The 15784-nt window shown below is 58.9% G+C and overlaps 1 protein-coding gene across 1 annotated transcript in view; it reads right to left on the bottom strand.

The window, feature by feature from the left end:
* Nucleotides 1–583: 583 nt before the first annotated feature.
* SOCS7 (suppressor of cytokine signaling 7) overlaps nt 584–15784 on the bottom strand; it is a 16429-nt gene continuing 1228 nt past the window's right edge. Inside the window, exons 2-11 of the mRNA XM_041402347.1 lie at nt 15550–15784; nt 12931–12995; nt 12159–12263; nt 11270–11371; nt 10186–10358; nt 9216–9384; nt 7333–7461; nt 5554–5689; nt 4513–4665; nt 584–2095 (exon numbers count right to left, since the gene is read on the bottom strand). Of these exons, the coding sequence (XP_041258281.1) occupies nt 4533–4665; nt 5554–5689; nt 7333–7461; nt 9216–9384; nt 10186–10358; nt 11270–11371; nt 12159–12263; nt 12931–12995; nt 15550–15784 (1247 nt within the window). The 3' untranslated portion in view covers nt 584–2095; nt 4513–4532. The remainder of the gene's footprint in view (nt 2096–4512; nt 4666–5553; nt 5690–7332; nt 7462–9215; nt 9385–10185; nt 10359–11269; nt 11372–12158; nt 12264–12930; nt 12996–15549) is intronic.

The raw sequence follows: 15784 nt of genomic DNA, 5'->3' as shown, positions 1-15784 counted from the left end.
TTTTTTTTAAATTCCAAAGGGTGATTCCCAAAATCCTGGATATCTCATGCCCTGGGAGCTGCTGGAATCTGCTCATTCCTCATTAAAGGTGAGGCTGGGTCCCGTGAAATTCCTGGGATTTGGGGTGAAGGCCTGGACTGGGAGCACGGGGAGCACCCCAGGGTGGATTTTGGGACACTGGGAGCTCCCCAAGGTGGATTTTTAGGGACTGGAAGAACCCCAGGGTGGATTTTGGGACACTGGGAGCACTGGGAATGGCCCAGGGTGGATTTTGGGGCACTGGGAGCGCCCCAGGGTGGCAAAAAAAAATCCCCAAAGCACCCCAAAAGCCCCAGCTCCCATTCCCAGAGCCCCCCAGCTCTGCTCTTCCCTGACCTGCTGCTCCCCCTTCCCAAAAAGTGGGAATGCTGCCACCACCGCCCCATGGAGGGAACGGGATTTTCCCAGGATTTTCCCGGGGTTTTCCCGGGATTTTCCCAGGATTTTCCCCAGATTCTCCCCGGATTTTCCCCGAATTTTCCCCAAATTTTCCCGGGATTTTCCCCGGATTTTCCTGGGGTTTTCCCGGGATTCTCCCCGGATTTTCCCCGAATTCTCCCCGGATTTTCCTGGGTTTTTCCCGGGATTTTCCCCAGATTTTCCCCGGACTGCCCCACACCTTCCCAGCTCCCTGCATCCCATTTTCCAGCCCGATCCACCCCTCCCTTCTCCTTTCCTGTTCCTGGAAGGAGAGCTGGAGCAGGCTGGCTCCCGGGAAGGTTTTCCCCCACAGTCCCATGAGGTATTTCCATGGAATTTCAGGCTCAGATTCACCCAGAAACCTGGAATTTTTTTTTTTTTTTTAAGGGTTGTGGGTTTTTTCCCTCCAAATCCCAGCTGGAGGAGGCAGGCAGGGCAGGATTTGTAGCACCTCTCGTGGCAAAGCAGCTTGGAATTTTTTCCCACTGAAATCCACAGGAATTCCAGGGCTGGGATCACCCTGGCAGCTCCCAGGGCTCCAGGGAATCCTCAGATCCAGCAGGGTGGGGCGATTCCTTGGATTCAGAGCACTGGAATGCCGCTCCTTGAAACACAGCAGGGAGGAACTCTCCAGAATTCCCAGCTGGAAGCTCCCCCGCGGAATTCCTGCTCAGGGGATGGAGCAGCAGCCCGGGATCCCAAGGGGAGAGGGAGGGAATTCGAGCCCAAAATCAGGGAAAGAGCCAAAACTCCCCTGGATCTGCTGCTCCTGATGTCCCAGGGAGAGGAGGGAGCTGCTCCGGGAGGATCCTCCAGAGGGAACCACTCCATTCCCAGCCTCTGGAATCCGCCAGGGACAGGCCGGGAGCGCCCACCCCGATCCTGCAGGATCCAGGGGCAGCTCCAGCAATTCCAGCAGCAGCTTCTCCACCTTCCCGGGGCTCCAGGGGAATCTTCCAGCAACGTTCCCTCCGGATCCAGCTCATCCCACGCTCCTCCCTCCTTCCTCGGCTCCCAGCTTTTCCCAGGAGGCTCCTGCCGGCCCCGGAGGGTTTGGATCTCTCTGCCCGAATCCCGGGAAGCGGGGGAGCTGTGGAGCCGCCCCGAGCTCCACAATTCCTTTATTCCCAGGGGTTATTCCCAGGGCTCTTCCATCCCCCGGCTCCGTCTGCAGCTCTCCAGCGAGGATCAAAGCCTGGCCACCGCGCCTCGGAGCAGACGGATCTTCCCACAAAATTCCCTCTTTTTTTCCCCTCTTTTTTCCTCTCCCCCGCCTTGAAATTCCCAAGGTGGGATGGAAAAATCCGGCGGGATCGGAAAATCCAGTTTTTCCTCATGCTGAAAATCCCCAAAAAAAAATTAAAAATAAAAAATCCAGAGACATCCAAACTGAAAACTTCCAGGAGAACTTGGGAATAGTGCCACGACATTCTCTGTTCCGCGGGGACCCCGCGGGGCCGGGCTGGGCTCCCCCAGGATTCCTTTTCCCAGGAGCCGGGGCTCCGGATCCTGCTCTGCTGGCTTTCCTGGGAATGCTGGCTTTCCTGGGAATGCTGGGCCCTCTCCTCCAGGGAAAAGAGCAGCAGCAGGAGCTCGGCCTCCTCCCCACCACGGCAGGAGGGCAACAACAAAATTCCTGCCGGGAAAAAACACCGGGAACTGGGATCAGATGGGGCTGGGGAGAGGGGGAATGGGAATGGGAGCAGGGGAGGAGCAGCAGGGAATGCTCAAAGGCCAGGAAGCCTTGTTCTCCTTCCCAAGGAAAGCTGGGAATGGGAGGAGAACACGAGACCTTGTTCTCCTCTCCAGAGAAGGTCTGGGAATGGTGAAAGGCCAGGAATGCTGTTCCCTTTCCCAAAGAAAAGCCGGGAATGACGGAGGACAGAGCCAGACCCCTGGGGGAGCGGCCACGGCTCCTCGGGGGGTTTGTGGTTCTTTGGGAGCAGCAGGAGGGGATGGATCCTGGGATGAGGCACCACTCCCAGCCATTCCTGAACCACTCCAAACCATTCCCAGACCACGGCTGAACTGTTCCTGGGGCATTCCCAGACCATTCCTGGGGCATTCCCAGACCATCCTGACCGCCCCTGGACCATTCCGAATCATTCCAGACCATTCCTGAAGCATTGCAGGACCATTCCCAGATAGTCCTGGCCATCCCTGGATCATTCCAGACCATTCCTGAACCATCCCAGACCATTGACAGACCATTCCTGAAGCATTCCAGGACCACTTCCACACCATTCCCAGACCATTCCCAGACGCCTGGCCATCCCTGGATCATTCCAGACCATTCCTGAACCATCCCAGACCATTGACAGACCATTCCTGAAGCATTCCAGGACCACTTCCACACCATTCCCTGACCATCCCCAGACCATTCCCGATCATCCCAGACCATTCCCAGACAGTCCTGACCATCCCCAGCCCATTCCCAATCATCCCAGACCATTGCCAGACAGTCCTGACCATCCCCAGCCCATTCCCAATCATCCCAGACCATTCCCAGATGGTCCTGACCATCCCCAGACCATTCCCAATCATCCCAAACCATTCCCAGACCATTCCAAATCATCCCAGACCATTCCTAGATGGTCCTGACCATCCCTAGACCATTCCCAATCACCCCAGACCATTCCCAGACCATTCCCGGGCCATTCCCAGACCACTCCCGGGCCATTCCCAGACCATTCCCGGGCCATTCCCAATCACCCCAGACCATTCCCAGACCACTCCCAGACCATTCCCGGCCCATTCCCGGCCCATTCCCGCACCGTCAGCGGCTCCGGCCCCGCTACGTGGAGGATTCCGGGGAGGATTGGGGCTCCGGCCTCTGCCGGGAGATGAGCTGCGCCTCCTTGAGGGACAGGTACTGCTCCTCCTGCGGGTCGTAGTAGTAGAACTTGCGGATGTAGGAGATCAGGGGCCTGGAAAAACACCGGGAACGGCCGGGTCCCTGAGCACAGCCCCTCCAAAATTCCCAGAGCACACCCAGAGCCTCTTCCCTGGAAAAGCACTGGGAAGAGCAGGGTCCCAGATCACAGCCCCTCTGAAACATTCCCAGAGCACAGCCCCTCTGACATTCCCAGAGCACACCCAGAGCCTCTTCCCTGGAAAAACACCGGGAACGGCTGGATCCCTGAGCACAGCCCCTCCAAAATTCCCAGAGCACAGCCCCTCTGACATTCCCAGAGCACACCCAGAGCCTCTTCCCTGGAAAAGCACTGGGAAGAGCAGGATCCCAGAGCACAGCCCCTCTAAAACATTCCCAAAACACACCCAGAGCCTCTTCCCTGGAAAAACACCGGGAACGGCCGGATCCCTGAGCACAGCCCCTCTGAAACATTCCCAGAGCACACCCAGAGCCTCTTCCCTGGAAAAGCACTGGGAAGAGCAGGATCCCTGAGCACAGCCCCTCCAAAATTCCCAGAGCACAGCCCCTCTGACATTCCCAGAGCACACCCAGAGCCTCTTCCCTGGAAAANATCCCAGACCATTCCCAATCATCCCAGACCATTCCCAGACAGTCCTGACCATTCCCAGACCATTCCCAATCATCCCAGACCATTCCCAATCATCCCAGACCATTCCCAGATGGTCCTGACCATCCCCAGACCATTCCCAATCATCCCAAACCATTCCCAGACCATTCCAAATCATCCCAGACCATTCCTAGATGGTCCTGACCATCCCTAGACCATTCCCAATCACCCCAGACCATTCCCAGACCATTCCCGGGCCATTCCCAGACCACTCCCGGGCCATTCCCGGACCATTCCCAATCACCCCAGACCATTCCCAGACCATTCCCAGACCATTCCCGGGCCATTCCCAGACCGTTCCCGGCCCATTCCCAATCACCCCAGACCATTCCCAGACCATTCCCGGGCCATTCCCAGACCACTCCCGGGCCATTCCCAGACCACTCCCGGGCCATTCCCGGGCCATTCCCAGACCACTCCCGGGCCATTCCCAGACCATTCCCAATCACCCCAGACCATTCCCAGACCACTCCCAGACCATTCCCGGCCCATTCCCGGCCCATTCCCGCACCGTCAGCGGCTCCGGCCCCGCTACGTGGAGGATTCCGGGGAGGATTGGGGCTCCGGCCTCTGCCGGGAGATGAGCTGCGCCTCCTTGAGGGACAGGTACTGCTCCTCCTGCGGGTCGTAGTAGTAGAACTTGCGGATGTAGGAGATCAGGGGCCTGGAAAAACACCGGGAACGGCCGGGTCCCTGAGCACAGCCCCTCTGACATTCCCAGAGCACACCCAGAGCCTCTTCCCTGGAAAAACACCGGGAACGGCCGGATCCCTGAGCACAGCCCCTCTGAAACATTCCCAGAGCACACCCAGAGCCTCTTCCCTGGAAAAGCACTGGGAAGAGCAGGATCCCAGAGCACAGCCCCTCTAAAACATTCCCAAAACACACCCAGAGCCTCTTCCCTGGAAAAACACCGGGAACGGCCGGATCCCTGAGCACAGCCCCTCTGAAACATTCCCAGAGCACACCCAGAGCCTCTTCCCTGGAAAAACACCGGGAACGGCCGGGTCCCTGAGCACAGCCCCTCCAACATTCCCAGAGCACACCCAGAGCCTCTTCCCTGGAAAAACACCGGGAACGGCCGGGTCCCTGAGCACAGCCCCTCCAAAATTCCCAGAGCACAGCCCCTCTGACATTCCCAGAACACACCCAGAGCCTCTTCCCTGGAAAAACACCGGGAACGGCCCGATCCCAGAGCACAACCACTCTGAAACATTCCCAGAGCACACCCAGAGCCTCTTCCCTGGAAAAGCACTGGGAAGAGCAGGGTCCCAGATCACAGCCCCTCTGACATTCCCGGAGCACAGCCCCTCTGACATTCCCAGCACCTCCACAGGAACACAGCTGCATCCCAAAGCTCTGGCACAGCAGGGAATTCCTGACTCCCAAGCCGCTCAGAATTCCCTGCACCCCCAAACCCCACAGGACATCGATCCCGCTATCCCAAAGCTGGAAAAGCCAACGATTCCCTCCCGGATCCGTGGGCACGGATCTCTGCCCGCTGCTGGGGAGGGAATTCCGGGACTGATCCCTGGGGAATGCCGGGGCTCACTTGGGCAGCGGGAGCTCGGGAATGTGGTCGATCCGGACCAGCTGCCGGATGCGGAAGCGGCAGAGGTGCTGCAGGGATTTGACGTTGCTGAACCTGGAGACGGGATACAGGAGCTGCACGGGCGTCGGGGGGAGACCTTTGGGGGGAAAGGAGATTTGGGGGATCAGGATTAGGCAGGATTAGGCTCCCAGGCTCACCTGGAACCCTGGACAATCCCATTCCCCAATTCACCTGGATCCCTGGCCAATCCCATTCCCGAATTCACCTGGATCCCTGGCCATTCCCATTCCCGAATTCACCTGGATCCCTGGCCAATCCTATTCCCAAATTCACCTGGATCCCTGGCCAATCCCATTCCCGAATTCACCTGGATCCCTGGACAATCCCATTCCCGAATTCACCTGAAACCCTGGACAATCCAATTCCCGAATTCACCTGGAACCCTGGACAATCCCATTCCCGAATTCACCTGGAACCCTGGACAATCCAATTCCCGAATTCACCTGGAACCCTGGCCAATCCCATTCCCGAATTCACCAGGATCCCTGGACAATCCCATTCCCCAATTCACCTGGCACCCTGGACAATCCCATTCCCAAATTCACCTGGAACCCTGGACAATCCCATTCCCAAGCTCACCTGGCCAATCCCATTTTCAGGCTCACCTGGATCCCTGGCCAATCCCAATCATATTCCCAGGCTCACCTGGAACCCTGGACAATCCCAATCCCGAATTCACCTGGATCCCTGGCCAATCCCATTCCCAGGCTCACCTGGATCCCTGGCCAATCCCAATCATATTCCCAGGCTCACCTGGAACCCTGGACAATCCCATTCCCGAATTCACCTGGATCCCTGGCCAATCCCATTCCCGAATTCACCTGGATCCCTGGCCAATCCCATTCCCGAATTCACCTGGATCCCTGGACAATCCCAATCCCATTCCCAGGCTCTCCTGGAATCCTGGCCAATCCTGTTCCCGGGCTCCCCTGGATCCCTGGCCATTCCCATTCCCGAATTCACCTGGATCCCTGGACAATCCCAATCCCATTCCCAGGCTCTCCTGGAATCCTGGCCAATCCTGTTCCCGGGCTCCCCTGGATCCCTGGCCATTCCCATTCCCGAATTCACCTGGATCCCTGGACAATCCCAATCCCATTCCCAGGCTCTCCTGGAATCCTGGCCAATCCTGTTCCCGGGCTCCCCTGGATCCCTGGCCATTCCCATTCCCGAATTCACCTGGATCCCTGGACAATCCCAATCCCATTCCCAGGCTCTCCTGGAATCCTGGCCAATCCTGTTCCCGGGCTCCCCTGGATCCCTGGCCATTCCCATTCCCGAATTCACCTGGATCCCTGGACAATCCCAATCCCATTCCCAGGCTCTCCTGGAATCCTGGCCAATCCTGTTCCCGGGCTCCCCTGGATCCCTGGCCATTCCCATTCCCGAATTCACCTGGATCCCTGGACAATCCCAATCCCATTCCCAGGCTCTCCTGGAATCCTGGCCAATCCTGTTCCCGGGCTCCCCTGGATCCCTGGCCATTCCCATTCCCGAATTCACCTGGATCCCTGGACAATCCCAATCCCATTCCCAGGCTCACCTGGAATCCTGGCCAATCCTGTTCCCGGGCTCACCTGGATCCCTGGCCATTCCCATTCCCGAATTCACCTGGATCCCTGGACAATCCCATTCCCGAATTCACCTGGATCCCTGGCCAATCCCATTCCCGAATTCACCTGGATCCCTGGCCAATCCCAATCCCGTTCCCGGGCTCACCTGGGACCCGGGAGCGCAGGAAGTAGAGGAATTTCCCATTTTTGGAGTGCATGATCGCCCTCTTGATGAACTCCACCACGGACTGGCAGCGGTCCTCGAACTTGGGGTGGCACCACAGGCTGAAGGTCCCTTCCACGAGAGAAAGAATTCCCATTATTCCAGGGGAATTTTGGGAAATCACAGCGGAGTTATTCCTGTTATTCCAGGGGAATTTTGGGAAATCACAGGGGAGTTATTCCTGTTATTCCAGGGGATTTTTGGGAAAGCAGCTTCCCCAGAACCATCACAGAAACAACAGGGGAGGATATTCAGGGACAAATCTGGCATTCCCAAAATCCCCTGGAATGGGCTCTGTTTTATGGACTTGGGAACAGCTAAACTTTTCAATATTCATATATTGAATAAATTAAATATTCTTATAGTTAATAAATTAAACATTCTTATATTGAGTGAATCTAATATTACTATATTTAGGAAATTAAATATTCTCATATTCTGGAGCGTCCCTGCCCCATCCCAGCATTCCCAGGGGAAGGTGACCTTGGAGCATTCCCAGCTCCAGCTGCTGCTGTCCCCATTTCCCAGCCCTGGGATCATCTTCCATGGCAGCAGTTTCACGTTCCTGCTCCTTGATTAACGGGATTGTTAATTAGGCCCCGGGTCACCCTTTGTCCCCGCGCTGCCACCTGACCCGTCCAGGTGACACTGGAGCTGGGGACAGCAGAGCTCCGGGAGGGTCACAGCAGGCTGGCACCCCCTCCTCCCACCAAAACCCGCACTTCCCAGGAATAAACCCTCCCTAAAATTTCCATTTGTCAGAATTTCCTTTAAATCCAGTTTTCCGGGACACAGCCAGCTCCTTATTCCCATTTTTCCAAGGCACAGCCAGCTCCTTATTCCCATTTTTCCCAGGCACTGCCAGCTCTCTATTCCCACTTTCCCAAGGCACTACCAGCTCCTTATTCCCATTTTTCCAAGGCACTACCAGCTCCTTATTCCCATTTTCCCAAGGCACTACCAGCTCCTTATTCCCATTTTTCCCAGGCACTGCCAGCTCTCTATTCCCACTTTCCCAAGGCACTACCAGCTCCTTATTCCCATTTTTCCAAGGCACTACCAGCTCCTTATTCCCATTTTCCCAAGGCACTACCAGCTCCTTATTCCCATTTTTCCCAGGCACTGCCAGCTCTCTATTCCCATTTTCCCAAGGCACTGGCAGCTCTTTATTCCCATTTTTCCAAGGCACTACCAGCTCCTTATTCCCATTTTTCCCAGGCACTGCCAGCTCTCTATTCCCACTTTCCCAAGGCACTACCAGCTCCTTATTCCCATTTTTCCCAGGCACTGCCAGCTCTCTATTCCCATTTTCCCAAGGCACTACCAGCTCCTTATTCCCATTTTTCCAAGGCACTACCAGCTCCTTATTCCCATTTTCCCAAGGCACTACCAGCTCCTTATTCCCATTTTTCCCAGGCACTGCCAGCTCTCTATTCCCATTTTCCCAAGGCACTGGCAGCTCTTTATTCCTCAGTAGTGCTCCGTGCGGGTGTGGTGGGTGATTTATAACCCCCTGGAGCTGGGAATGGCATCCCAAAGGCTCTGGGATCCCGGGAATGCTCACCTCGGTAGTGCTCCATGTGGGTTTATAACCCCCTGGAGCTGGGAATGGCATCCCAAAGGCCCCCGGATCCCGGGAATGCTCACCTCGGTAGTGCTCCATGCAGGTATTTATTTACTGGAGCTGGGAATGGCTCCCAGGGATCTGGGATCCCGGGAATGCTCACCTCGGTAGTGCTCCATCCAGGTGTGGTGGATAATAGATTTATAACCCCCTGGAGCTGGGAATGGCATCCCAAAGGCCCCCGGATCCCGGGAATGCTCACCTCGGTAGTGCTCCATGCGCGTGTGGTGCGTGATGCCCTGCGAGCGGAAGCTCAGGCTCAGGATGTAGCGGGGGTCGGAGCTGTCCCGCACCAGGAAGGAGCCGTCGGGTTTCCCCTTCAGCTTCATCTCGGCGTCCTCCCAGTTCATGGGGCCCCAGTACCACCCGCACTGGGAACACAGAGCGCAGCTGGCACCGGCCCTCCCTGGGAGAGCTCCCCGCCGCCTCCATCCCGGGGGGATTTCCCTCCATCCCCCGGTGGAATTTCCCTCGATCCCCAGGTGGAATTTCCCCCGATCCCCGCGTGGAATTTCCCCCGCTATGGGCGGCTGGGATTGAGGGATGAGGGGACACCACACCCTGAGGGGACACAGGGGATCCAGATTCCCCTTCCACGCTCAGGAAAGGCTCTCCTGGACTCCAGAACCATGGATTCCCAAACCCCAAATCCTGAGGGGCCCAAATCCCAAACCCCAGTCCTGGAGGGGCCCAAATCCCAAACCCCAGTCCCGGAGGGGCCCAAATCCCAAACCCCAGTCCCTGAGGGGCCCAAATCCCAAACCCCAGTCCCGGAGGGCTCGGACTCTCCCGCCTGTTCCCGGTACCTTCTCCAGCTCCCTCAGGCTGGCGGCGAAGCTGGAACCATGGATTCCCAAACCCCAAATCTGGAGGGGCCCAAATCCCAAACCCCAGTCCCGGAGGGGCCCAAATCCCAAACCCCAGTCCCGGAGGGGCCCAAATCCCAAACCCCAGTCCCTGAGGGGCCCAAATCCCAAACCCCAGTCCCGGAGGGGCCCAAATCCCAACCCCCAATCCCGGAGGGGCCCAAATCCCAACCCCCAATCCCGGAGGGGCCCAAATCCCAAACCCCAGTCCCGGAGGGGCCCAAATCCCAACCCCCAATCCCGGAGGGGCCCAAATCCCAAACCCCAGTCCCGGAGGGCTCGGACTCTCCCGCCTGTTCCCGGTACCTTCTCCAGCTCCCTCAGGCTGGCGGCGAAGCTGCTGGGGTCGGGCCGGGCCAGGGGACACTGCAGGTGTGGCGGGGGACACTGCAGGGGTGGCTGGGGACACTGCAGGTGTGGCGGGGGCGGCTGGCCCGGCGCCTCCGGGGGCCGCGGGGGCACGATCCGGGGAAAGGCGTCTGCAGGGACAGACAGACGGGTCACTGTCACTGCCACTGCCATTGTCACTGTCACACAGACACAGCCAGGGTCACTGTCACTGCTACTGCCACTGTCACCCAGACACAGCAAGGGTCACTGCCACTGCCATTGTCACTGTCACACAGACACAGCCAGGGTCACTGTCACTGCTACTGCCACTGTCACCCATGTCACACAGACACAGCCAGGGTCACTGTCACTGCTGTCACCCAGACACAGCAAGGGTCACTGCCACTGCCATTGTCACTGTCATTGTCACTGCCATTGTCACTGTCACTGTCACCCAGAGACACCTGGAGACTCCAGGAGGGGAAAAGGTGGAGATTCCAAGAGGGGAAAAAAGCAGAATTCCAGGAAGGGGAAAAGCAGGATTCCAGGAGGGGGAAAAGCAGGATTCCAGGAGGAGGAAAAAGCGGAATTGCAGGAATGGGAAAAGCGGAATTGCAGGAGGGGAGAAAGCGGAATTCCAGGACGGGAAAAGCGGAATTCCAGGAAGGGAAAAGCAGAATTGCAGGAATGGGAAAAGCGGAATTGCAGGAAGGGGAAGGCAGAATTCCAGGAAGGGGAAAAGCAGAATTGCAGGAGGGGAAAAGCAGGATTCCAGGAGGGGGAAAAGCAGGATTCCAGGAGGGGGAAAAAGCGGAATTGTAGGAATGGGAAAAGCAGAATTGCAGGAGGGGAAAAGCAGGATTCCAGGAGGGGGAAAAGCAGGATTCCAGGAGGGGGAAAAAGCGGAATTGTAGGAATGGGAAAAGCAGAATTGCAGGAGGGGAAAAGCAGAATTGCAGGAGGGGAAAAGCGGAATTCCAGGAGGGGAAAAGTGGAATCCCAGGAGGGGAAAAGCGGAATTGCAGGAGGGGGAAGGCGGCGCCGGCCGAGCTGAGCTGACCTGGGGCGTGGGGCGGAGGCGGCGGAGGCAGCGGGAAGGATTGCAGGGAAGAGCCCACGGGCCCCAGCAGCACAGCCGGAGGCAGCACCCCGCCGAAATCATCTGGGAGAGAGCAGAGACGGGTCAGGAACCGGGAAAGAACAGCCCCAGAGTCTGGGAAACAGCACGGAAACGGGAATGGGGATTCCCAGCAGAGCTCCAGGGCCCGGAAAAGGGAATTTGGGGATTCCCTGGGTTTCCAAGGACCACTCCCAGGTTTCCAAGGACCATTCCCAGGTTTCCAAGGACCATTCCTGGATTTCCAAGGACCACTCCCAGGTTTCCAGGGACCATTCCCAGATTTCCAGGGACCACTCCTGGGTTTCCAGCGACCATTCCTGGATTTCCAGGGACCATTCCCAGGTTTCCAAGGACCACTTCCTGGTTTCCAGGACCATCCCCAGGTTTCCAAGGACCATTCCCGGGTTTCCAAGGACCATTCCCGGGTTTCCAGGACCACTCCCAGGTTTCCAGGACCATTCCCAGGTTTCCAGGACCATCCCTAGGTTTCTAAGGACCACTCCCAGGTTTCCAGGGCCCACCCCCGGGTTTCCAAGGACCATTCCCAGGTTTCCAGGGACCACTCCCAGATTTCCAGGGACCACTCCCAGGTTTCCAGGGCCCACTCCTGGGTTTCCAGGGACCACTCCCAGGTTTCCAGGGCCCACCCCCGGGTTTCCAAGGACCATTCCCAGGTTTCCAAGGACCATTCCCAGGTGTCCAGGGCCCACCCCCAGGTTTCCAGGGACCATCCCCGGGTTTCCAAGGACCATCCCCGGGTTTCCAAGGAGCATTCCCAGGTTTCCAGGGCCCACCCCCGGGTGTCCAGGGCCCACCCCCAGGGCAGTACCGAGCAGGCTGAGGCTGCGGCGCGGCGGCGGCGGAGGGGTCGGAGGGTGAGGGGAGCTGAGCCCTCGCTGGGAAATGTCCACGTCCACCAGCGACACCGTCTCGCCTGGAAGAGGAGAGGGAAAAGCCCACTTAGGGCTGGGATCGGGCAGGATGAGCACAGGGAAAGGAACTCCGCAGGCTTTGGGAGGTTTTTCCCCTTTGATGCTTCCAAAATGAATTTCTCCGTCTTTGGAGAGGCCTTGAGGGAATTTGCCCCAAGCCCTGCAGCTGGATGGGATGAGGAGGCTCCAAAAGGATTTTTTCCAGCATGGAATTGCCACAGCGAGCAGAGCTGATCCATGTGTGGCACCAGGGACACGGCCATTTTAAAAATAATTAAATTTTTAGGAGTCATTTTAAAAACAATCAGATAAACTAATAAATAATGAAATCAACCTCCCAAATTAAAGCATAAACTTGGCATCTCCAGGTTTTCCTCTGCAGATTCCTTTGAGGAAAAGCAACTCCTCTCCTGGGGGTCTCAGACCCCTTTCCTTGGGGTTAAACCCTTTCCTGGGGGTCTCAAACCCTGTCCTTGGGCTTAAGACCCCATTCCTGGTGGTTTAGGCCCTGTCCTGGGCTCAGATCCTCTCTTTTTGGGTCTGAGGCCAGCAGGACTGAGAGACACCACAGAGATCCCAGTCTGGGATCCCACAGGAGCAAAATTCCCCGTTCGTCCCACAGCAAAACAAAAAACCCCAAACTTGCACAAATCCCCCCCAAATCCTCACCTGTGAAGAGGGGGCTGAACACAACCGGGGAAAAGGCACTTTGGGTTCTTGTCAGTCTGTGTTTCCTGCGGGGGGAAAATGGGGGAAAATGGGGTGAGGGGATGAGGAGACTCGGAATCCCACCAGGAAAAAACCAGGAGATCCTTCTCCCACCAGGAGATCCTTCTCCCACGAGGAGAACCTTCTCCCACCAGGAGAATCTTCTCCCACCAGGAGATCCTTCTCCCACCAGGAGAACCCTCTCCATCCTTCCCAGCACCTCCATCCACGTGTTTCTCCAACTCCTGCTCAGGGCAGGGAACCAGGAGGAGCTGGCACTCCATCCTGCTCCAAAGCAAATCCCTGAGCAGGGAATTAATCAAGATTTTGGACAGAAAAGCCCAAGCGGGTGCCAGGGAGCCACGGAGCTGTTTCACAACAGACCTCACCCTGCTTCCCAGCATCGGGAATTGCCAAATTCCAGGGGCAAAACGGGGCTGGGTCCCGGAGCAAGCCGGGGTTGTGCCAGGAGCACCCCAAAAATGCAGGAGGGGGTGGGGGAGCTCAGCCCAGAGAGGCCAAAACGGGTGGGAACAGCTCCAAGGGCAGCCCTGGCGAGCACCAGCATTCCCAGGAGCAGCAGAATTCCCAGGAACAGCAGCGTTCCCAACCGGTTTTGTCACTGCCAGCTCCCACCAGACCCCTCCCACGTCCACGGTCAGGAGGCAACAACTTCCAGCTCCCAGCAGAACCAAGGGAAGGTCCTTCATCATCATCATCATCATCCCAGCAGGGCACCAGGCGAAAGGAGCAGGGATGAGCCGTCCCTCACCAGGGGAGGGGATTCCTGGAACGGGAGGCATCAAAGTCCTGTGTGACCCCAGGAGCTGCTGCAGCAGGCACCTTGGGGTAACCTGGGTTAAAAATGCCCAGACACTGCCAGGAGCTGCACGAGAAGTGGCCAACAGAGTGGCCACCAGAGTGACCACCAGAGTGGCCACCAAACCCCCTGACCACAGGAGGCCCAGGCAGCGATTCCCAGGCGTTTCCCTGCTCCCAGCCCTCTCCATCCCCAGCCCTGGGAGGTCCCAGGACTTCTGGGATACCCCAATCCCACGAGCAAAGCTTTCTGTCGTTCCAGGCACCTCCTCTGGGGCTCTTTGAGTCACCTGTGGGCAAGGAGCCACCACCTGCGGCTGCTGCAGCTCCCCACGTGCCCAGGGAGCTCCTCGGGGCCGCAGCAGCTCCAGAGCAGCCCCAGCCCCTGCCCGGCTGCAGGGCTGGGAGCTGCCAGCCCCCCAGCCAGCCCTGCTTGCAAGGGCAGCTCGTTTTGGGGCAGTTCTGGCCTCCTTGGCTGCCACGGGGCGCTGTCCCCACACGCCAGGGCTGCAGGTCACGCCTGACCCCGGGTCAGCAGCCCAGCCTGCGGAAAAACCTCCTGAAGCTCAGCAGGAGCAGGAAACACACCCCAAAATCCCCAGAGAGGGTGAATGAACCCTGAGGGAAGGCACTGCACCCACCCCTCCGTTCCCTGCTGCACGGAGCTGGGTGTTCTCCTGGCCTGCTCCAGGAGAAACCTCGGCTCTGCTGCTGGGAATGCCACGGAAAGCGATTCCAGGAGCCCGGGAAGCAGGGATGGAGCAGCTGGAACGGGGCTGAGGGACAGCAGGGACCCGGGGGGTCCCACACCAAGAAATCCCGGGATTTGTGCCCCCATCCCAGCCAAGCTGGGGCCGGCAGTGATTCCTCCTGCACGGAGGGAGGGAGAGCTGAGCCCCCACGGCAGCAGAGCCTGGGGAAATCACCCTGGAGGGGACAGAACGCCAGTCCCGAGGGGACAGCAGTGTCACCAGAGGGGACAGCACTGCCCCAGCACCTGCAGCAGCCCGAGCCACCCACCCTCATCGGCCGTGGAGTCACAGAACCTGCAGAAGCCCTCTGAGATCAGTGAGCCCGACCTGCCACAGGCGCCCACCACGGCCACCAGTGTCCCCAAATGCCACATCCTCACGTTTGCTGAGCAGCTCCAGGGAGGGCAATTCCACCACTTCCACGGGCAGCCTCTGCCTCACCACATTCCCCACCAAAAAATCTTCCCCAACATCCAACCTAAACCTCCCCCGGGCACAACCCGAGTCACCCCATCCCTGGAGCAGAGCCCGACCCGCACCTGGCTGCACCTTCCTGTCAGGAATTTGTGGAGCCAAAAGGTCCCCCCCGACCCTCCTCTGGCCCAGGCTGAGCCCCCCAGCTCCCCCAGCCGCTCCTCGCGGGACCGACGCTCCCGGTGCCGCTCCCAGAGGTTTTTCCGCCATCCCCATCAGGGATGCAGGGCTGGACCAGCGCGACCCTGCTCCGCCGGCCCCCGGGCTGCAGCGTCCCCGAGCGAGCGACGAGGCCTCGGCAGCAGCTCCGAGACCTTGAACCCGACCCGGAGGCGCCGAGCGGGATGGCCCCGGAGCCCCGCATCCCCCTCGGGCAGAGCATCGCAGCACGGCCCCGGGACACCGAGCACGGAACACCCCCGGCCCCGGGACACCGAGCACGGAACACCCCCGGCCCCGGCGGCATCCCCCCATCCCATCCCATCCCATCCCATCCCATCCCATCCCATCCCATCCCAGCCCGGTGCCCCCGTACCTGCCCGGCTCCTGCTCCCGGCCGCGGGCCCCGCACACATCCGTCAGGCTCCCGGCCGAGGCGGCGGCGCTGGCGGCGTCCCCGGTGGCCGAGCCGCCGCTGCAGCTCTTGGTGCGGAAGAGGCGGCTGAGGCGGATGCGGAGCGAGCCCTTCCTGCCGCTGCCGGTGCCGGTGCCCGCGGGCGGCGGCGCGGGGCCGGCGGCTGCCGTTCTACCGGCGGCACGGGCGGCAAAAG

Source organism: Onychostruthus taczanowskii, unplaced genomic scaffold (genome assembly GCF_017590055.1).
Source record: "Onychostruthus taczanowskii isolate IOZ18803 unplaced genomic scaffold, ASM1759005v1 scaffold197, whole genome shotgun sequence".
NCBI classification, from domain to species: Eukaryota; Metazoa; Chordata; class Aves; order Passeriformes; family Passeridae; genus Onychostruthus; species Onychostruthus taczanowskii.
This window is presented reverse-complemented; position numbering and strand designations above follow the sequence as displayed.